A 24,408-nucleotide genomic window follows, 5' to 3' on the forward strand; every position below is an offset into this window, starting at 1 on the left:
TATTTTGGTAGACACCTTGGTTCATAACATGCATAAAGGAATATCTAAAGATTAGCCTCATAGTTCAGCTTGCAGAACATTAGCATGTAATTCCAGTTATCCAAGATCAATTTCTGGTTGAACCACAAATTTCTCTAAATTTTAATGATTTGTTAATTACTAGTCAATCATATTTTGCTTTTGATGGGAACAAATGTAAGATTACTTATTGTATTGCTCATTTTAGAAGACAGAAAGTGCATTGTCGTGTCTTGTTTTGTCATGAAGTATGTGATATTATATGCAAAATAAAATTTTTAACTTAAAATTAGGTTCTGTTTGACATGTGATAACTTTCAAGAGTGAATTATCCTATTAGTTAATGTGGAATTCTCTAACATTCTTTAGTTTTGTGGGAAAATGTAAGGCTTTAAAGAAATATTTTTTTAAAAAAGTATTATTCTAACATATATACTATTATGTTAACTATAAATAAATCTTAAAAATATTTTGGAATACCACACCTGTACATTGTTACGGTAAAGGTGTCTCATTATAATGTATGTAAAACATTGTCAGTATTTGAAGATTTATGAAAAAATATCATATTTTATAGGTGTTCTGATGTCTCGTTCCAAATCTAACGCCAAGACTAGCAGTGATAATTCAAGTTTTGTGTCCCAGACAACTGCAGCTGCATTGTTACAAGCTGGTGTTATAGACTACTGTCTTACCCTCTTGAAGTCACTGCTTCAGTATTGGAAGAGGTAATGTTCATTTAATAGTACAAGGTTCAGTAATAGTAATTTCCAAATATATTGTCTTTTTACCTCAAAATGCATGTTTTAATTCTTGTTAATAATGGGCATCATTTTGTTATTGGCACTGTTGTAATGTAAATATTGTGGACAGAGAAGGAGAACTTGAAATAGTAATGCAGGTGCGACTTTAGATTGGGCAATGTCATTACTGAGTCATCGAAAGTGGGAGACATTGGACAGGAGGAAGTCTTGGCTGATCGGGGGTTGCATTTGTCGAGGGTAGGGAGAAGATGGTGCCAGGGGGAGAGAGTGGCATTCTCGAAATGAGGAGGTACCAGGAGAGGAGAAAGAGAAGGTGTTAGGTAAGGGAGAGGTGTCAACTTCTTGTCAACGTTTGGGTTCATATTCTGCATAATAAATATTAGGCAGAATATGAAAGTGAGTGTGTGTGTGTGTGCTGCTATATCCCCATACTGCCAGTAAGGCAATTCAGTAATATAGACTAAATGGAATCTCAATTTCATATTTTTAGAGGCCACTTTTCATCTCATTGTTTTACCATTTGTTTCACATATGTATCAGTGAAAAATTAACATTTATAGAACTGTCACTATACATAATATTCAGAATAATAGTTTTTGTGTTTTGCAAAATTTGATGAAGAAAGAAAAGAAAACACTTTTGGCATGAGTTCATTAAAATTTGAGATCTTGTAAACAATTTGTTACATTTTTTTTTCAACAGCTCGTCAACGGAAGAACAAGGAAGCGTGATTGGAGGTGCTCTTCTTAAACCACACTTAATGACGCCCCCACCAGACATGTCACCTTTCTTCCTTCGGCAGTATGTTAAAGGCCATGCAAGTGACGTATTCGAAGCGTACCCACAGCTCTTGACAGAAATGGCTCTACGTCTTCCCTATCAGGTGCAGAAACATGCAGAATCGGCTCCAGCACCATCTGTTACCTTCGAGCAGGTAAGTTTGTCGTCTGAGTTTTTAGTGCATGATGTTGATTTAGTTCTAAAATCAGCAAAAAGCTTTACTACAACACTGATAAAGATTGAACAATGTAATTCATAAAATTATATGCAATCTAATGAAATGAGTGTCTTGATTTTGACATTGACAAAGTAAAATGTGAGATTACAGATTGTAATCAGGGCTGAGCCAGTACCGATAACAACAGTATCGTGAACTGTAATTAATTATGCAAGCAATCTTTCGAAATTTTCATTTATAATGCATAGAGGCATGCATATTTAGAAAAAGGGAAATGTGAAATAACACATTGTAATGTTAATTTTTCATGTTTCTCAAAGCTGTGAGGTGCATTTTCCCACCCTGTTTTGTCACGAAATAATGCGAAATGAGCTGCAAAATGCAAAATTGACTCTTAAACACGAAATTTGAGTGTATTTCCCGACGCGACACATTCTGAAGTCAGAATTATCCTGAGAGTTATGCAATTCACGGAAAAATAGGTTAATTCTGCTGTAAATATTTGAGAAGCAAAAATGGAACCCTTTATACAGGACTAAAATTAATATTCTGGTAATCTAAATCAAATTTGGGATTATATTCACATTTTTAAAACCAAAATGTCATTTTATATACAGGGTTATTATAAATGATGGACCCATTTTCAAAACATCATATTTATTGAGGTACAAATCCAAAGTGAACAAGCTATATACCAATGGAAAGAGGAAGGTTCAAAGTTTGTTACCACAACGTTTGTAACTGTTATAAATGTTCAATGTGGCCACCGTTGGACATCGTCCTCGGACACACACGGTCGGCTGTGCTTTTTCCTTTGCACACACTTCCAGTCGCTTGAAATTGCTGAAACCAATGGCTAATGCTTTTCCTAGTTGGTGGTTTGCTACCGAATTTGGTACGGAATGCCCGCTGCACTGCAATTTGCGACTCACTTTTTGCGAACTCAAGCACGCAGAAAACCTTGTGCTCCAAGGTCGCCATCTAGCTCACAACTGACAGAGACAGTCCTCTCGCGAACTCTACCGGCCGCTGCCCGCCAGAAACTTTGAACCTTCCTCTTTCCATTGGTATATAGCTTGTTCAATTTGGATCTGTACTTCCCTACCTATGACGTTTTGAAAATGGGTCCATCATTTATAATATCCCTGTACAGTGGAACCCTGATTTCACGTTCCCTGGTTTTATATTTTCCCACATGGTACATTCAATATTCATGGCCCCAATAGAGTAAAATGCTGTAATATTTTCTCCGACTCTACATTTTCCCGCATTTTAAGTTTTTCAACTTGGTCACCTTCAAAACGTAAAATCGAGGTTCAGCTGTACCACTTTTTCACTGCTAGAACAGCGAAATTTTATTTACCACTTTCCAACCCAAAATTGACTCTGTTTTTGTACTGAAATGTTGCTTTTTTATTTACCAAAAATATGTACCTCTAATGATGCATATAGTGATAAGGAATAGGAAACATTAACTAGACACCGTTTTCATGGCCGCATCTTCAGACAGGAAAAAAAAGCAGTTGAAATTTAATATTTCCAGTGTCTGGATTTCTTCCTCATTTCTTATAGTAGCTCATGTAGCCTTGTTCTGAACAATTTCTAATTGCTTCAATGTTCAGACATTGGTATGATGCCAGTGGGAATCTGTAAGGACATGTTCCAGAAGTCACACGAGTTGGATGCATTGTTTTGAAGTCATTATGCATGTATACTTTCTTCAAACTGCATTATTTTGAACAGAAAGCAATACAAAGCAACATACATAGAATAAGTGTGTGTAACCATTCTTCAAATGTGATTAAAATGAGCAAGAACATCTGCAATAGAGTTCATTTCTGCCAGAACAGACCTCCTGCTGGATGCCATGTTGAAACTTTCCATGCACAAAACACTGCCACTGACGTTTTCGCCTAGTGCATTCCTAAAGTCTGTAACTAACTGGTTTCATCAGGTTCATGAGGTCAGTTATTTTCGTTTGAATTGTGTGCTTCGTGATATCTTAAAGGGAAGTTCCCCAAGAATATCGGTTTTAAGAGTTTTCAAAATCTATTTGCCAACCAACACATGCAGAGTTTTGTTTACTCTGCAAGTTATGGAATTGCACCATGCCATGAAGGCACATTTAGGGGATGTGTGTGTAGTGCCCCACACATTCTTGATCTTGGCCATTTTGGAGGTGATGTGATCAGCACCAGCTGCCTTTAGCCTACAGGTACTGATTTATTTGAGGCTGGTGGGCTGGTAAAAGCAGATACATTTATTAATTCCACAGCAATATGTGGGATGAAAGGTTCCATAGTATCAGACAAGGAAACCTCATCTGACCAGAAGATCTTGAAGTGTCTGCTTCCATACTTTATATACGTAGAAGGTATTATTACGTATGTGTTATAAATATTTATATGCTTGGAATTGTGGTAAATGCAATACCTTTAGAATATAAGATTTAAATGTGTTTCTTTGTTAGCTTCATTCCTCTATCAAGAAGACTTATTTGAAAAATACTGTGTTTCTTTCTTCCAGGCTTGGTACTATTATCTGTGTGAGTACATGATGACACATCAAACACCATTTGTCAGGAGACAAGTGAGAAAGTTACTCCTGTTCATTTGCGGAAACAAAGACAAGTACAGGCAATTACGAGATCTCCATGCTCTGGAATCACACATGAAGGTAAGTTGATTTATTTTTTGTATCATTATGCATGTTGTTTTTTTTTCGTTGCTGCAAGTTAAGTGATTTGCTTTCAGTTTTATCCCAGAAATTCCCAGGTTCAGCCCTGGCTTGGGGATTGATGTTTTTGTGTGCGTGTGTGTGTCTTTATAAATTTCATCTAATCATCACTTATGTTAATTGTCATGATTTTACGGATGTGGCAGAATTGTGACAGTAAAAAAATAAAATATGAAATGCAAAACCATTGCACCTTTGTTCAGCTTCATATGGCTCTTTCAAAGATCCTGATGGGAAATCTGAAATGTTACATCTTTCATTGAGTGCTGTTTTTTTCATAAAGTTGAAGCTTGGGAACATCTGAACACATGGAAATATTTTTTTACAGTAGAGAAACCTCTTAATCAAATATTTCATGGAAAAACAACAACAAAAATCCTCAGGAATGCAGATATGCTGTATAAACTCAGTTTACAGTTATGAATTTTACGTGTTGTATGGAATATGCATAACCTTGAGTTCTCTGATTTTGTGGAGAAGCATCTTGACTGCTCAACTCTGAAGTAAGATTCTCATGTTGCACACGTCATTTTGAATCAAACAAACGTGCCTATATTGATAAAATAGAAAAATGCTTTAATTCTAGAGAGACCAATGTCTTCTGTAAGACCAGGTAAAAAGTCACAAAAATGTTATGAAAATTTGCAGAAGAAAAGGAAGAAGTATGGTGGGGGGGGGGGGTAATAAAAGCTGAGGGTGGGTGAGTGCCAGAAATGACAGAACATCAACAGCAAATAGGTAGTCATGCATCATTTGAACTACCAAGGAATCTACCCAAACAACGTTCTTAAATTGCTTGTGATTACCTAGAGATGATCACCTACACTCCTTGGGTGGTTGAGTTTCTGTTCATATTCCTCCCATGCGTGCACACAAAGTTGTATTTGATTTACCCATGTTTTAACTGTGTGGTCCTCCAGAAGACTCACAAGTTTGTCCTGAATTTTGAGATTTAAAATGTAAGTTTGTATTAAGGGAGGTGTCAGGGTAAATTTAGAAGAAAAATTACCATAAATTTGGATTATGAAACATTTTAGAGGGTATTGAAGAAATTGTGAGTGGTGTTAGTGGAGATGTTGGATGTGTGTGGACCCTGGTATATCTCAACTCTGAAGGTTTTTTCCTTAAGTCTCCGTCAGGTGCACAATCAGTTAAACACAGATCTATGATCAGAGTCTAATCAAGATTTTGCAACATTAATAGTTATAAATGACCCAATGTTTAAACACATGTAGCCCATATCTGAATTTGTGTTCATAATTAATGTGCCTTTGAACATCTGTTTTTCTTGTTGTTTTTGCATTTCTCAGGCTGTCCAGTATTGCTGCTCAGCGGGTGGATATGACCAGCATTCATCTCAACCGCATTTAATAAGCCTACCATACGATTCACTGGTTGAACTGATCGAGCATCTGAAATCATGCCTGGAAGTTGCAACAAGCCGCACAGGAAACTGGCAACGGTTTTGTTTGCGTGAGGAGAACGTTCTGCCATTTTTGCTCCAAGTCAGTTGCTTGCTGGATGAAGGTGTCTCACCCACCATCCTTCAGCTTTTGCAGTGTGCAATCTGCAGTTCCAAAGGAAGCACTCAGGTAAGGAAGATTTTACTTATGAATGAGTGATACAGATATGTTTCTGTATTGGTATCAAAATATTAGTTTCAATTTAATTGCTAATACCAGCTTATATTTGTGAACTGTTTGGGAATTCTTCAGGGTGTACAAAATGCCAACAGACAATTTCTCAGTCTAAATGCCAGTGGATTTCTGCGAGCAACCAATTTTGTTTTATTTATTTATCTGTTTTTGTTTAAATGCCAGAAATTCTAGCAGCAGTGTATTTCCGGTATACATGGCAGCTATTTTATTATATGGTGCTTATGAGTGAATCTCAGACTATTTTAGTCCAATGCACTTGAAATAAATGTACGTCGCGGACGTACTGTTATTGAATTTTGACCAGTACTGATACAGCATGGATCAACAATTTACCTTTAATCTACCAATCCGATATAAGTGCCAAATGTAATGTAGTTCATTTAAAATTGTTGAAGTGGTCCTTGTTATCAATAAGAACTTCTGTTCTCTGGTGGCTAAAATTCTTCACTGTACTCAAATCTGGACTTGAGAGGCTTGTGTTGTGTCGTCCATTATATATATAATGTATGAGAACCAGAGGAATGTAACCTCCAAAAATGTAATTATCAGTTTAAACAATCTCCTCTGAAAGACATTATTTGGAGTCAGATTGACATACACATGTATCTCCACTTCAAATCCTTAGCAGTGGGATGGAGTCACTATCTCCAATTTACTGACTCTTTTTATGAGTCAGACATGTTCATAAGAATACATTATTTCCTCTCTCTCCTATGTCTCTGGTTCTCACATGATGATAATGTTTATGATTGTCCATTAATCACATTATCATTCATCCTCATCATCGCGATTATGAATGATATGATTACTGGCCGCGGTGGCTCAGTCGGTAACGCGTCTGACTACCATGCTCAAGGTCCCGGGTTCGATCCCCGGCCGGTTCAAATCCGGGAACTTTTCTAATGATGGAAGCGGCCCCGGCGCCCACCCCGCGTCGAATAACATGGGTACCTGGGGGAAACCCTGGGGGGTAAAGGCGGTCAGGGGCGTGATGCTGATCACATCACCCCCACTCACGACCGGATCAAGAAAGTGTGGGGCGTTACCTCCACACCCCCTATACGCCTTCATGGCGTGGTGCTATGCACAGGGGAGCACTTTACTTTTCTTTTTTTACTCATCTTCGCGATTAGCTAAAAATGGCAAAAAAGCGAAATAAAATAAATCAATCTTAAAGTAAATATCTAAATGTTTCTTTTTTAAAAGCAAAAACCCATTGTAGCTACCTGGCCACATAAAATTAAGTAAAGAGGTTAATGAAGCATTTGTGTTCATATCGGTCCATTCCTGCTATTTGTAAAAGAATTGGATTGATATTTGTCCATTAATATGATTAATACAATACTCTCATCCTTGCTTTTACAGGCTGCCAGTGGACCAAGTTCAACAACCACTCCAGCACCTTCACGGAAAGAAAGAGAAAAGTCTGAAGATTCTGATTCAGAAGCACGCTTTGAGGAGACTGAATGCATCTCTCTTGTGCACCATATAAACAAGCAGGTTGAGAAGTCGCTTCTGTGCAGGTTCATCAAAACGTTCCTGTTGGAGACTAACGCCACAACTGTTCGCTGGCAAGCTCATGCATTGGTGCTGGGAATTTACAAGTTAGTATTTGATCATGTCTGGTTAAATAAGAATTGCAGCTGGCAACGTGACTCAAACGGGTGTTCTAGAATTACTGGTCAGGTTAAATTTGTTTTTACATTGATTCAAGTGTATACATTGCTCTCATCAGACTGGCCACGGGATGACCTCAAAAGGTGTATTTGTTTTGTTTATGATTGCAGTAAGTCCAGAAACTGGGCTGAAGGCAAGATACAGCGAAGTAAAATAACATAATTCAATCCATGAATATCTGCTCCAAGGTGCTCTCAGTGTTTTGCATTATTTACCCCTATGTGACAAAATAAAATGAGGCCTTGAGCATTCCCTCTGTGCAAGTGCTGCATTCTGCATGTTACTGCATTTACCACTGGTAAACCAACTTTTCCTTAAATGTGTATGCCTTTAGCTTAAATATATGTGCAAGTGGTTTGTGACTCTGTGTAAATTAATAATTCAATTGATATTATAGTCTGATGGCGTAACCTAGGCATAAGGTGAACTTATCCACAGTAAGCAAGAATGTTGTAAGTATGAGAGTTATGTTGAGAGCAATGCATACATAAATTCCAACTTCACCTTATTGTCAGTAAAATTTTAGTTTTTTCATCATATTTGTAATTCAGTTTGTTTTTTTCAAAAATTGTTCAGTGGAACTACAATATGCAAGAATGTAAATATTGAGTAACCTGATTTCTTTATTATTAGGAATTCAACTGCCCAAGATCAAGAAGCTTTATTGGACTTATTGTGGAAATTGTGGCCTCAGCTCCCAGCATACGGCAGAAAGGCAGCACAGTTTGTTGATCTTCTTGGTTACTTCTCGTTGAAGACTTCACAGTCAGGAAAGAAGGTACAGCAAAACAGTGTTCATTGCACGATTCATTATATACAATGGACTCTCTTTAATTCAAATTTCTAGGTAATTTGAACAGAAGTTTATTCCCGTTGAAATCATCTTTTATGATGTGATGCTTTTGTTCATTCAAATCTTGGATAAATCTAACTTTTTTGTTCCCCCTTGTATTTTGAATTAATGAGAGTCCACTCTATTTATATGAACAGCACATTGTTGACTTCTCAAAACTGCAGGGTGGCTAGTCATCGGCAATTTCTTGAATTCTGGGAATTATGTGTGAATTATTGACTCCGGGAATTATGCTTGAATTCTGCTTGAATTTTTCTCTGTAGACATGTAAAATTTCAACTTTTGTTAATTCAATTCCCATTGAATTTATACATATTTATAAATGCTCTGAGGCAAGATTTTCACAGATCAGTTTTTATTTTTATCGATGTTGATTTGTTGATTTAGTGTTTTAAGTCCATGTTATGCACAGTAAGGCTAATCGGGACTGGACCTACAGTTTAAAGTGAAATCTGAACCACTATGTGCCTCAACCGGGTATCGAACCCAGGACCCTTTGATTACAAGGTGACGACGCTACCACTGCGCCACGGGGGAGGCCCCATTATTTTTATTGAGGATGGAAAAAAAAGCTTTGTGGAAAATAAGCAGAATTCTCTCAATTCCTTTGGTTTGTTAGCGACCTTTGCATACAGACTGAAGATTATTGCAAACAAGATATCTTCAAGTTGATTAGGTAAATTTGAGTTTAAAATTCTTACACAATTTTCGTAGATTAATATATCCCGTACCATTTGTGATTATGTTTGTTGATGTATTTTGAGTTTAAGGATGTGAAATGCCAAATATAAACTGCATAATATAAAACTCCAAATATATAGATGTAGTTTAATTGAAATGAATTAGAATTGTGCATAAATTGAAATCGCACCGACCCTTTATATTGTCAGTGTTGGGGGGGGGGGGGGGTGAGAGGTGGTAATGCATAAGGTTGAAATAGAGAAAACATCTGCTTGTACGCTTCAATTTTTGGAAAGTTTGCCTTGAAAACAGGGAATTATACTTGAATTTTATCATAGTGCTAGAGCAGCCACCCTGAACTGTTGTGTAAAGGAATGAGAACATTGAAATGCATTACTAAAGACAAATCTTTGCAATTTAAAGAGAGATATGTTTTTCAAGCAGATCCAACTTTCACCATTTCAATAAAATCAAATATTATGTCAGTTTGTATTAACAATATGGAATATAATTAGAATGATGTGTTTTCCCTCTATATATTTGGTATAGGAATTAATTTGTGCACCTGGACAAGAGATGGCGTAACGAGCATATCGTCCCACAGTTCCGTGTAGCCACACATGCGTTGAAAACTCCTGTCAGCACGCATCGTTCGTAGTATAGGGCAGTTGATTGACGCAACAACAACAGCATTTTGTAGTCAACTGAACATGGTGCAGTTCGTGCCAGATAAAGTGTTTTTGCAGGGTGTTCTGCTTCATTACTTTAACATGCAGAAAAGTGCTACCGAAAGTCATCGTATTTTGGTGGAAGTGTATGGTGACCATGCGCTAGCTGAGCGAACGTGTCAGAAGTGGTTTGCACGGTTTAGAAGTGGTGATTTCGGCCTGGAAGACCAAGAGCGACTTGGACAGCCAAAAAAATTTGAAGACAAAGAATTGAGAGCATTGCTCGATCAGGATTCGTGTCAAACGCAGGAAGAACTTGCAGAAGCATTAGGCGTTGATCAAACAACAGTTTCCAAACGCCTCAAAGCCATGGGAATGATTCAAAAGATGTCACATTGGGTTCCACATGAATTGAAAGACAGAGACGTTGAAAGACTAAAAACCATTTGCGAATTGCTGCTTCAAAGACAGAAAAGAAAGGGGTTTTTGCATCGCATTGTTACTGGTGATGAGAAGTGGATCCATTACGAGAACCCGAAACGAAAAAAGGCCTGGGTGAAGCCAGGTGAACCAGGTCCATCACAACCGAAACGAGATATTCACTGTGCAAAGGTTATGCTGTGCATATGGTGGGATATGAAAGGTGTGGTGTACTATGAGCTGCTGCAACCGGGTGAAACTATTAATGGAGAACGTTATCGACGACAATTAATGCGTTTGAAGCAAGCTCTGGCCAGGAAACTACCAGAATGGGAGAACAGACATGATAAACTTATTTTTCAACATGATAACGCTCTTCCACATGTCGCAAAACCGGTCAAAACCTATTTAGAAAATGTCGGATGGGAAGTTTTACCCCACCCGCCGTATTCACCAGACGTTGCTCCTTCGGACTACTACTTGTTCGATTGCATGAATAACGATTTGATTGGACAGCGGTTCACTTCTTCAGAAGATATCGAAAAATGGGTCTCTGACTGGATCGCTTCAAAGGATGAGGACTTCTTTCGCCACGGAATCCGTAACTTGCCTGACAGATGGGCGAAAGTGGTGGCTCGCGATGGACAATATTTTTCTTAAGGTATTTATGTATTTTGTGTTTGAACTACAGCTTCAATGTGTGCGTAACAACCGCACGAATTAATTCCTAGACCAAATATGATCATGTTCTTTTCTTTCAATTGAAATAAGTTTTGGAAGGATTGCAAGTTTAAGCCAAACATCCCATTTTAGCATAATAAAAATATGTCAAAACTTTTTATGTTTTAATGTTCAACATTAATACTGTATCAATACCATAGCAAACCACTAGTTTAGCTTTGAAATATTTATAATTTTGCACAAGATCATTATTTAATCACATATCCAAGAAATAATTAACATTATGCATTTTGCATGATTTCCTGTATGAGACTGGAAATTGTCATGTGGCGTTCTTGCAGAATCTGCGTGGCTGGTATCTGTGGATTATATTCAATTCAGTATTCTCCAATACCAATACCAATCCCAATATTGACTTAGCCTTAGTTTTTTTGTAGAAATTAATTGTTGATACATTCAATATATACTTTTTGTTTTTAGTAGACGAACAGTAAAACTTGTACTTTTATAATGCCCCATTCTGTGTGATTACAATTAATTTTCTATTTCAGATGTGCGAATATGTTGAGCAAGCTGTAAGTGTACTTCATACCCAAAATCAACTCCTTGCACACCACCCCAATGCAAACCTCTACAGCAATTTGGCTCAGTTTGTGGAATTGGATGGCTACTATCTGGAGAGTGAGCCGTGCTTGGTATGCAATAATCCTGAGGTTCCGATGTCAAGCATCAAGTTGTCATCTATTAAAGTAAGTCACCATAGCAAAAAGTCTATTGTAGTATGTGCAATGTCCATTATCAGATCATTGAGTTTACAATATAATTTTTATTCTTATCACCTAAAGAAGATTGTTGGCCTTGTCTCAACATTATCGAGAATCGGTGATAAGTATCCATTACTTTCATTGTTGTTTCTGGCACATATTTGTTTTTTAAGACCATATTTTCAATGTTCCAACCATTTTCATGTTGGCAATGACAATAAAAAATCCTTTTTAAATGCAATATTTTCACTGAGGCAACACATGCATCTGGCAACCATGCGATGCATCAGGAATTTATCACAATGAGCTAGCTATTCTCATTAACATTGAGAGCAATTACATATTCCGATGAAACAAACTTATTGCATGGTTGCCAAGTGCATGTAAGTAACACTATTTTCATGAAAATTTCCAAGTTTCTTTTTTATTGTTTTCAGTAATTGCATGATGTATACAGTTTCGAAACACACCTTTTATGGCACTGATACACCAGCAGTATTGCCAATGCACAGTCTTAATTTCTAAAAACAACGATTTTCCTAGTTCCCCTGTAAAGCCTCATCCGATTGGCTATCGGTAGAAATGAACATTTCTTTTTTCACTGCCACAGATGCTGAGCTAATCCACCTAACCAAACTGAAAATTACCGATGGCATGTCTGTACATGCGTGTTATGTACCATTTTTCATGCTTTGTAAAAAATTTCATTTACACTTCCTGTTACATCTGGCAACACTGCGTGGACACTAATGAAATCCAATCATTGTTCCCCAGTTTAAAAATATATGCATGAACAAGGCTTCAATTTGGTATAAGGATTATATGTGTACCACTTCCGGTTCAAAAGTTGTACTATTCATCTCCGGGTTGCATTGTAAATGGAACACCTGATATTACAAATATCTTTTCAAAAAAATCTTCCAAATAAAATTTGTGTATATTATCTATACTTGAATCAGAAACCCCACAAATCATATGGACAATAATAACAAATAATGCTCCTGAATCAGCAACAAATGAAAGTGAATACTAATCCCTTCTATTATTTAATTCTTTTAAAAGAAGATCTACAATTGTTTTTGTTCAATTTCAGATAACTTATATTTCGAATCCTCTGTGTTCCATAAGAATTTGTCTATTTTCTTTCAGGTTGATTCTAAATTTACGACGACGACACAAATAGTGAAGCTTGTTGGAAGTCATACAATAAGCAGAATCACCCTTCGCATTGGTGACCTGAAGAGGACAAAAATGGTTCGAACAATTAATATTTATTATAACAACAGGAGTGTCCAGGCAGTTGTCGAGTTGAAGAATAGGCCATGTAAGTTCCTTTATTGTGTAATGTTTACCTGGTGTATTAATGTGTGTGAGCGTGTTACCAGATTGCAAGATTTTAAGCTTTTCATATTAATTATTTGCACGAACGTGTAAAGATTGGTTGGTACTTTTAACATGTCGTCTTACACAACAGTTAGTGAAAATTTAAGGCTCAATCAGTGATTAAACGGGAGTCTTTGGCATTCCGTGATAGTGTGTTAGTACTGAGATGCAAAGCCAAACTCTAGCTTTGCCCCAAATTGAACTACTTAAATCTCTATGTTTATTCCAGATATTCTACAAATTGAGTTGTCTGTGCCTACCTTTATACATGGGATAATTAGTGCCCTCTCCCTGTCATTAAGTGAACTGTTTCTAACAAAATTACCTTTAGAATATTTTACTATGCTTCTACTACTATTCGTACTTCACTGAACACCATGTTAGCTTGTTTTGAGCAGCATAGTTTGCTACATGAGAATTTGTTAAATATTTGATTACTTCGTGCATATAACATTGATTCATAAGATCACAGTGAAACATAACTAACACATTGGAGCTGCATCATACTACATGCATAATAAGAAGTATCCTGAGATGCCATGTTCTTTAACGCGAACATGAAGACAGCCATTGTAGGTGAACTTTAGTGATTGCAGCCGAACTCCAGCTTTGTATTTGATAGGGGTCTATAGGTAAATTGCAGTTCATTTCAGATGCATATAATTTATCAAAACTGACATCCGAAAAGGAATAATCGTACGAAATCATACAGGAAAAAGTGCCAGGATGTGAAATTATATTCAGATATTGTTTACTTTTCCCAATAGTAACATTTGAGAGTAGTTCAAAATATTATTTTCTTCATTTGAAGTACATCATAGCAAACTATGAAAGTTCTGCTTTAGAATATTCATAATATCACATGAGATAATAGATTTCTCCCTACAACGTTCAGGTCCCCCTGAATTTCAATGGAAAAAACAAAAATTGGAGTTTTCCCCCTCCCGCTATTTTTGGGAGAAGGTGCGAAATTTAGTATTCTTTTCAAAGAATGGACATTTCTCAAGAAAATGAAACAAGGTTCATGTTCTTGGGTGCCATACAATAATAAGCCAAGATGTGATTATTTTTTTTTTACGAAAAATATGTAATTTGCATTTTTGGAGGAAAATTGTTATAACTCGGGCATTATGGGAGCAATCTACTTGGAATAAGTTTTGTTTTGCAGCTAAAACATCAGAGCATGCAATCGTGTACAATTCAGAACCCCGAACCGAGAAAGGGTGGTTTTGGGGGCGCGACCCCCGAATTTCAATGAAAAAACAATAAAAATCTGGAGTTTGCCCCTCTTCTCCCGGTATTTGTTAAGAAGGCGCGAAATTTAGTATTCCTTTCAAAGAATGGACATTTCTCAAGAGAATGAAACATGTTTCATGTTCTTGCGTGCCATACAAGTTGAATAATAAACCAAAATGTGATTATTTTTTTTACAAAAAATAGGAAAAATAGCTAATTTGCATTTTTGGAGGAAATTTGTTATAATTCGCGTACTATGAGAGCAATCTACTTCAGATAAGTTTTGTTTTACAGCTAAAACATCATAGCATGCAACCGTGTACAATTCAGAACGCCGAACTGAGAAAGGGGGTTTGGGGCCGCGACCACCAAATTTCAATAAACAAAAAAAATCTGGAATTTGCCCCCTCTTCTTCCGCTATTTTGGGAAGAGGGTGCAAACCTTAGTATTATCTTCAAAGAATGGACGTTTCTAAAGAGATTGAAACATGTTTCATATTCCTGGGTGTCATACAAGTTGAATAATGAGCCAAAATGTGAAACTCTGTTCGGAAATGTGGCATGGATATTCTATTCAAACTGCTCCGTCACCCACCCCAGCATCATATGAAGCTGGTACCTTGAGGACACTTGGAGGGATAAAGGTAGCCAGGAGTGTGGTGCTGATCACCTCACCCCCACCTTCAGCCGTGATCAAGAAAGTGCGGGGCCCTAACTCCACACCCCTATACACCGTCATGGAAAAGTGCAGGGGAGCACTTTACTTTTACTTCCTCAAAAATCTGTTCCAACATATCAAACTGTCACTAAAATACGTAGACAATTTAAAATAATAGTTTAAAAGCACATATATATTTGGCAGATAAATGTTCTAAAATAAAAATGCGAATTTTGGGAAACTTAACACTAACAAGTCAAAAAAAGATAATGCCAATTTTTGGTGCCATAATATATCGGTATCTGTCACGTGAGATTGATTGATTTTAATTTTTTTGGGTGCGTCGCCACTTATGGTCGTTATGCACCCTTCAGTATATACGGGGAAAATTCCATTATCTAAAATCCTTACCTTAAAATTAAAAAGGGGGTATGGAAAATAACTTTCCCAAAATAACTTTCAAGATATCAAACTCTCACGAAGAGGCGTAAGCCATGTGACTTACAAATTGAAACAGCAGTTTAAAAACATCATGAAGGTATAATTTCAGATATTTGCCAGAAAATGTGCTAAAATGAAAATGTTAATTTTGGGGAAAATAACACCGTATAGTAAAAAATAAAAAATAAGAAAATACACCAATTTGAAAAGAAATAAAATATCAAGGTCCCTACCGATTAGGCATAAATTAAACAAATCAAGGTCCCTACCAATTAGGCATAAATTAAACAAGAATATCAGTTGTAATTTATTGCAGTAGTAACAGTGAGTCCTAACCTAATTTTCGGCATAATCACCACCGTTGTTCTAGCATTCGTCGTAGCATGGCACTAAATTGTGTATGCCCATGGTATATGTGTCTGACGGCAGAGACTGGAACTATCTCTACCACAGTGTAGCTGTCAAATCCTTGCCCTGCCAGAAACCTCTTCAGTTAAAGAAAGAGATGAAAGTCTGTACATTCAAGGTCAGGGCTGTACAGGGAGTGGTTCAAGATCTCTCACCTGAAGTGATGCAAAGGGCCCGTGTGTACTCAGCTGTATGGGGTTGTGCACATTCGACTGGCCATCCGTGAATTGTCTGCACCATCGTCTGACCATACTATCCAGTCTGCACACCTCACACGATTGCTGGTGGCTCTGTGCCAAATTTTGAGCGTGCAATGTAGGCTACATCGCAGTCGGTGGGAGACTGTATGAGAGCTGCAATCTTTAACCTAGAACTGTCCTAAAACGGCTGCATTGCAACTGTACCAGATTACAGCTACATGCCACTTCTTCCTGCCTGCATGTGTGTGTGTCGCTCTCCGACCACTAGTGCTGCGTATTGGCACCATTGGAGCTTTTTTCAGGATGCCCCTCGTATATGAAATTTCACAAACTTTTATTATTAGAGTGTTCCTGTTTTAATGTGTGGTTAGCTAAATCAGGTACCTATACAATGGAATTCTATAAATTCCTTGCGTTAAATTTCTAATACCTACATATTCTTTTCGTCAGCATTAATGGTATAACTGCATGTTGGCAGTTTCACAGTACTTCACTTGGATATACTGTACTGAAGCAGAAATCCCATTGATAATGTAAGGAAATATGACACTTTATTTTGTTCGATTCAATTGTTTCACTTATATGCAAGAGTTAAGTTGTTTGCTTTACAGAGAAGAGAGAAGTAGCTTTATGCATTGAAAAATGAGTCCGCACTCATGATTCTTGCAAGCAGAGGGTTCCAAACCTCAGTGGAAATATCAACATATAGGTAATACCGAGAATGTATAAGGAGACTGATAAATTACAAATTGTATTTCTTAATCAATCACTCTTCACTCTTATCTCATTTAGTCGTAACTTTAAAAATAATCAAATATTTTATTTTAAACTTACTGCGTATGATAAAATTCCGTAATCATTTCCTAGCTTGTGAATTGTAATAATTCTCCAAATTCACTATTTTGCAGTTTGAATTCAAATCATAGAGAATAGAGAAATTAAGTCAATTTCATAGAAGATGATATTGGTACTTAAGAAAACCATACGTGGATCAGTATGAGTTAATTATTTCCATCTTGCAAAAACTTCGATGTAGTTTAGTTTGTAATTGTCAGGGAAAAATGTAAATTTTGTCCTGGAAAACCTGGAAAAGTCAGGGAATTTCATTTCTGCTTTTTTGTAGCCACCCTGAAAAAAGTGTTGGCCAGTATCTGCAGTGTATTGGTTCAGCCCTTCATTAAGTAGTGGCAGAAGAGAAGCTTTATTCTAAAGTTTATGCTATAGGCACAGTGTAAGAAAATGTATGGAGCAAGATTACATCATACATAAGATTGAGATAAATGCTACATTATTCAATTCTGAAAGTTGAATATTTTACACAGTAATCATAGAATATGAGTCTTTTAACTTGTCTATTGTAACTTTACATGTACACATAAGTTGGAGATTCTGATTAACCCAAGTGAAATTTCATATTAATCTTTTTTGTTTTTCTAGCAATGTGGCATAAGGCAAAGAAAGTGAGCCTGGCTACAGGACAAACAGAAGTGAAAATAGAATTCCCACTTCCCATTGTTGCTTGCAACCTGATGATCGAGTATGCTGACTTTTATGAAAACATCCAGGCATCATCTGAAACCTTACAGTGCCCTAGATGTAGTGCGTCCGTACCGGCTAATCCAGGAGTGTGTGCAAATTGCGGAGAAAATGTTTTCCAGTGCCACAAATGCCGGTATGTGTAAACTGTTTATAATTATAGTTGAAGTTGAAATAATACATTGTACTTCTCTTTTAAATTATAATTTAACCCTCCATCATGTGCATCCTCATTGCGGCACAAATGTCCTGCGCGCGGCACTCGCCTCATCAAAACCAACGCTATTTACGTGAATTATTGATGCAAATGGAGGTTGAATTACACTAGCACTTGCTGGAAATCAGGCGAAATACGTGACATGAACGCAAACATGTCCATTTCGGACATTTTTATCAGCTATTAAAAGAAAAGTAAAAAAAAAAAAAAATGAGTGTGTCATAGAATTAGAAGCTTAGAATCTTGAAGCAAATGCACCAAAATATTATTATAAAAGTAATGAAAATTTGCCATATAATGAGGGCACTAAAAAATTAACTCACCATTCACAAAATTATCAAAGTATTTTCCAAAAATGTTCAATGTATTTTTTCAAAAATTTTCATCATATTTTTCAAATCGAATTGAAATTGTACAACTTATATGGTCGTAGAAAGGAACTATTTGTTCCAAAACTCTTTGTCAAAATCTTACTGACTCGCATACTGGGTGACAGGATCGATTCCCAACACACAATTGGAATTACATAAATTACGTTAATATCTATATGGTATATTTTATATTACAGGTCATTTTGTCAGACCAGTTCTATAAGAATACAGGAAATATTTAACAGTGCATAATAGTAATGTTGGAAGTTAATATGTCCTATTATTGCATGTGTGTGTGTGTGTGTTGAAATAAACCAAAGTAGCTGGGAAAGGTGATAAGACTTTCCAATAGAAGTTTCACACTGGAACTCTGTTCACTTGCTTTCATCCCAGGCTCAAGTCCTTGCATCTGAACACCGCAGAATTCATTCACAGCATGATCTTATGTTTGTTTAAATAGTACATTTTGTATTTTTCCATAGGGCCATAAATTATGATGAGAAGGATCCCTTCCTGTGCCATGCTTGTGGTTTCTGCAAGTATGCTAAGTTCGATTACACACTGACTGCACGTCCATGTTGTGCAGTGGATCCAATAGAAAATGACGAGGATCGTAAGAAGACTGTGGCCACCATCAATTCACTGCTAGAGAAAGCTGATCGGGTCTACAAGCAGTTGATAGCAAACAAGCCAACACTGGAGGTGAGTGAAACATTGTATTTCCTTGTTTTTCAGCATAAGGCTTCCCACAAACCTGGGAATCTTGGAAAGGTCTAGGCATTTTTTAGAAAAAAATTAAAATGCGGGAAAATATTACAACATTTTACTCTATTGGGACCATGAATATTGAATGTATAATGCAGGAAAACATAAAACCAGCAGTGGCGTAGCATGAGCATTTCGGATGGGAACGCCAAGTTAGAAGGAAGGGTAGGCCTTCTTTTTTTTTTGCTTAAGAGTTTACTTATGGAATTAGCCGACATATGTATTGTCTATTTAAAATCTCATTGTGTTTATTACATTAAGTCAGACGGCTTCCGATAAAACATGATCCATGCTTGTTTTATCTAGAAAATAAGATGCCTCAGTGTGCAATAAATGCTTGGAGCACTGGTGTTTTATACCATTTTTAATTAGATTGCTCAAGTCAGAAACACCGTACACCATTCGGAGTATTTTGCTCCACACGTAACACATGTGTAGCAAAACAGTATTTTATAATCAAGGAAACCTTTCGGCATGACGCAAGTAATTTTAAAAACCTACCTGAATCACAAGCACCTCTAGAACAACAGTAGACTTCATTTTTGTGGATGATACAACTATTGATTGATTTGGTTTATTTTACTTCACTTTCTACCACTTTTGGCTAATCGCAAATATGAATATGAGTGATGATATTGATGAAGAGACACTCACAAAGAACATGCGTAGGCCAGGATTCGAACCGGAAACCTCTGGCATCTTAGCGCGCTGTGAAAAACACTCTGACACGAAGGTGGGTGGATGATCCAACAATCGTACACTCTACTGACGTAACAGTGCCTAGTAGTAGTAATTCAGAGTTTCAGACCACTGTTTATTGCATCTTGAGAATGCTGATAAACATTTTAAAATAATTTTGTCAAGAGATCATACGATGTTAAGAGTTTTGAAACGAATGCTAAACATTTCCACTGGCACAATATTAGGCAGTTAGATACTAACGAAAAAATATTTTTTTAAAATAAATAGTTTTGTGGGTTAGGTGGTAGAGCAGCCACAGGCTGAACTTCTACCACGAGGACTTTATCAACTTGTTTGACAAAAACTGTTTTGTTCTTTTAATTTTTAATGCACTTCACTGTTCTTGCGATAAATTACCCAATGCAGTGGTCATTAAAGATACGTCAGTCAATATTGCGTATTGTAGCATCACACAGCACGAGCAGAGGCACGAACACGAAAAACCGGGTAGAAATTCTACTTCTGTCGTCTGCATTGGAAGTACAGCGCCTTGAATCGGAAGGCAGAAAAGGTCACATGGCCCCTAGAACCAATCAGGTGCTCCGCTCCGTACGCCAGCGTATGGCGAGATCATTTCGCCCGTGCTGTAGAGATCCAAGCCACAAGCTTTCCCTCCTTCTCTCTGCCTACAGGCAGGCATGGTCCTGTACGCCAAACCTAGCCGGCGTCCGGCAAGCAAAGACATTAGAGAAATGCTACAAGGAGAGCTGTTAGTGGAGTGTTGTAGACGGATCGCGAAAAATAGCTTTTATAATGCCATTATGCTCAAACATGTATATAATTAGTCACGTTTTACTTTATATTTACAGCATTTACGCATTTTTAAAATTTTAAATCGGGGAACGCCGGGCGTATAGGCGTATTAGGATGCTACGCTACTGAAAACCAGGGAACGTAAAATCGGGGTTCCACTGTAATTTAATTATTTCTTGAAACAGCTTTTTCTACATAGAAATGTCTCTATAGTTTTTGTTCATCTATATTCACCAATGTTGAATTTCTGATGCAGTTTAACAGCATTGAGAAACCAAGTCAGCAACTAAAATGTATGGCAACAAGTTGCACAGCCAATTTGGCAATGATGTCATGGCTCAATCTAATTACAGTAAAACCTCGATTTTACACTTTTCAGGAGGCCACGTTGAAAAAAGTTCTGGGAAAATTGTATAACACTTTGCTTCATTGTAACCATAAGTATTGAATGTATGATGTAGCTAAATGTAAAATTCAGAGATACACTGTATCTTACCTATTCTTTTCCCTGCCGTAAAATGCACTCTCCACAGTAAATATTTTATTATTATTATTATTATTATTATTATTATATTAGAGTGGATCAAATGTAAACGGAACAGTGGATGTATTGGGTTACATTTATGTATGTGTTTAGCGACAACCTTGTGTAGAGGTAGAGTGGGAGGTAAGGAAGGAAACCCCTACTGCATAATGGACTCGCCCTTGATAGTCGCATATGATATGCGTAGGCGGTCATGCAGCAGTATCGTCCGAGCAGCAATGAAGGCCAAAATGGCCTGGCCTGTTGTTCTCTGGAGTGGTTTTGCTGCATGACAACATGCGGCCACATACGTCAGCTGTTACAAAGAACACATTGGCGACGTTTGGGTGGACAGTGTTGGTACACCCACCGTATAGTGATCTATCACCATGCGACTTCCATATCTTTGGTAAAAAAGGCATTGAAGGGTCGACTTGGACAATGAAGTCATGGACAATGTTCGCAACTGGTTCCGGTCTCAGCCAAAGGAGTTTTACGAGCAGGGTATTCACCACTTGGTGAAACAGTGGGACAAGTGCTTGTGTAACTTTGGAGATTACGTTTGAAATATACCTTGTTGATTTCATTCTGTGGCCCCTGTTCCGTTTTCATTTGATCCACCCTAATAGAAGGAATGAAACTTGTCTTCACATGTTATATATTCATGTAAACCAAACTGATGCAACAGTGCTTTGAGGTCCAAGGCATGCCAAGTGGATTTTCATTGGATGATACATGATCATAATATCAAGTCCCCGCATCACTATTTTCTGGCTTTAGAGATAGAGTCCAGCTACTTCATTTCAAGAAAATCCACAATTGATCTCATGAACGTGCAGCCTCCCACCAGAGATCAAACTCAAGGGCTACCCATTTGGTTGTGGAAGAGTTTTATTTGCAATTTGTTACCTATAATCAGATTTTTATGCAAGTTTCTGACCTTGGATTTACGAGTTTAATGAAACCAATGGATATTTTATTTAGGGCTGGGCCGATACCACTGTGAACTGATATTCATATCAATGTGAATCCGACTAATAATGATACTTGAGCACACAGAACATCACAACAGTTAAAAGTTGTGTTAAGGATACATATTTATAAATATGTGGTGAAATTCACATCAGTCTAACAGAGATTTTCTTTAAAACATTTCGTGAATTACATAAGAGATATTAAAATAATAATCATTTCGTTATAAAATTCACTTTGCTACACAATATTGGTACAAAATTAAATAAATAATTCACAAGACAATTAGACTATGCAAAGTTTTGCGTGACATTTTTGCAGACCCTGCCAGATATTCAGACTACACAGCTGGTATCAGTTGGTATTGCCCAGTATCAATATACGTATTAGAATTGGCTCAGCCCAAATTTTATTATATTTTTGTACTACACAGTCTTAACATTCCAGATGTGAGTACAGAGCTTCTGAATGTACAGAATTATATATTTTTTTCTCTTCCAAATGCTCTGCAGTGAACAAAACTAGTTTTTCAAATATTAAATTTTGTGTCTTTTGCAGCTTCTACTTCTGAAAATTAGTGAACACCGATTGGATCGGGTGCTTGATGAAGGAGTTCAAACAGCGAATGCAGGAAGCACGCAAGTGAACAGAGCTATCCAGCTTTTGGCTCAGCGTTATTGTGGAGAATGTAAAAGTTCTTTTGAAGAACTTAGCAAAATTATTCAGGTATGATTTTTTCTTATGAAATGTTACAAGATAGTTGTAAGATTATTCAACAAGTCAGTTACTAATTTTCAGCTATCGAAATAACTGATTGAATGGTATTACATTACAATAATTGAACTAGGATAATTAGATAATGCGACACCTGACAGTATATATGAGGGAGAGACCCAAGTTTTTTTTTCTTTCCTTGTTATTCCTATAATCTTTTCCAATCAATTTCTTCATTTATTGCTCTTTATTAGAGAAGACTGTACACCCTATGGAAAAAAGTTGTGTGTATCCAAGCTGCTGCTTGTTCCTTTCAACCAAGTCCACCACCTTCATTATTGTAGGTTACAGTATCTGGGATGGAATTGGCATTGCAACAGTGCAGCTGGCTGCTAACTTTACACTCAGTATCACGTGTGTTCTAGTTGTCATAATGTACCATAATGAAGGTGGTGGACCTTCGAAATTAATCAGTTGAGGGAAAAGAAAATTGAATTTTTTCCACAGGATATTCACACTGCATTGACCATGAAGGATACACATTATTCACAACTTTCACAACTGCACAAATATTATGTTATTTTTTCATGCTGTATATATATACCAATATAAATTATAATACTACATTCAAAAAGGTACTGTCTAGTTAGGGTGCATAATATTTGAACTGCATCATTTATCATCCTGCGAATTCCTTGTCGGCAGTTCACTGGATTCTTTACGACCGTTTGATACAGTGAAATATTTTGTATGAAATAAATATATTGTGTCTCAGTGCTACACATTAAATGTTTGTATTTATAATTCTGGAAATTAATGTCATGAGTTACAAAAATATAAAGTAAGATACTTTCAATACTTTAACTATCGAGTTCTTGTCATCATTCCAATTTGTTTGTCTCTTTCAGCGTGTGTTGGCCTGTCGTAGGGAGCTTGTGGCTTATGATAGAAACCAAAGGGATTTGCAGGGTGGATCAGCTGGAAGAGAAGCGTGCATGACAAATTCTCTGAAATCAACACCCCTCGGCCGTTGCTTCGGCTGTGCCAGTGCTGCAACAGAGCATTGCCTCACCCTTCTGAGGGCACTGGCATCGAGTCCTTGGTCGAGACAGATACTTTGCAATCAAGGACTTATCTCGGAGCTTGTCGAGAACAACCTGAGACGAGGCACAGTACAGGTAAGTGATATTTCTTGAGAGATTTAGAATTGAATAATTAGAAGTATATAAGGAGAGGAAAGAATACTTCCCCATTAATATGCACAAGAATTGTTAGGTAAGGTAAGAATCCTAACCCACTCTCATATGTGGGTGGTTCTAGTGTGGCCAATACTCAGCTAAGCCTGTCTTTTTTACCCCCTTTAATCTGATAACAAACATCAGACATGTTCTCACCAGGTTGTTAAGAGAATTAATAGTATCTTCTACATCGTGGTCCCCTATAGCATTCCCTATAGAAAGCAAGAGCATAATGTTGCAATCAACGTCTTAAGTTGCTCCCACTTCAAAATGTATGGCTACTCTTGTATATTAATTTCTTCCTTAGCATCAGGCCTCCTCAATGTCACAGTAGAAGTGCTGTTGCCTTGTAATCATGGTGTCCCTGGTTTAAT

At 37.0% G+C, this 24,408-nt stretch overlaps 1 protein-coding gene across 3 annotated transcripts in view; it reads left to right on the forward strand.

Annotated features, from left to right (window-relative positions):
* Window positions 1-24,408, forward strand: part of poe (E3 ubiquitin-protein ligase-like protein poe) — a 206,180-nt gene that overhangs the window by 145,994 nt on the left and 35,778 nt on the right. For all 3 annotated transcript variants that reach the window (XM_083109941.1, XM_083109943.1, XM_083109942.1), the window contains 12 exons: window positions 596-746; window positions 1,485-1,716; window positions 4,267-4,416; window positions 5,787-6,068; window positions 7,500-7,738; window positions 8,445-8,589; window positions 11,666-11,863; window positions 13,028-13,202; window positions 17,642-17,876; window positions 18,811-19,030; window positions 22,641-22,808; window positions 23,705-23,974. In XM_083109941.1, the coding sequence (XP_082966067.1) occupies window positions 596-746; window positions 1,485-1,716; window positions 4,267-4,416; window positions 5,787-6,068; window positions 7,500-7,738; window positions 8,445-8,589; window positions 11,666-11,863; window positions 13,028-13,202; window positions 17,642-17,876; window positions 18,811-19,030; window positions 22,641-22,808; window positions 23,705-23,974 (2,465 nt within the window). The remainder of the gene's footprint in view (window positions 1-595; window positions 747-1,484; window positions 1,717-4,266; window positions 4,417-5,786; window positions 6,069-7,499; window positions 7,739-8,444; window positions 8,590-11,665; window positions 11,864-13,027; window positions 13,203-17,641; window positions 17,877-18,810; window positions 19,031-22,640; window positions 22,809-23,704; window positions 23,975-24,408) is intronic.

The sequence above is a fragment of the Lepisma saccharinum genome, chromosome 23 (assembly GCF_977018435.1).
Source record: "Lepisma saccharinum chromosome 23, izLepSacc3.1, whole genome shotgun sequence".
Lineage (NCBI taxonomy): Eukaryota > Metazoa > Arthropoda > Insecta > Zygentoma > Lepismatidae > Lepisma > Lepisma saccharinum.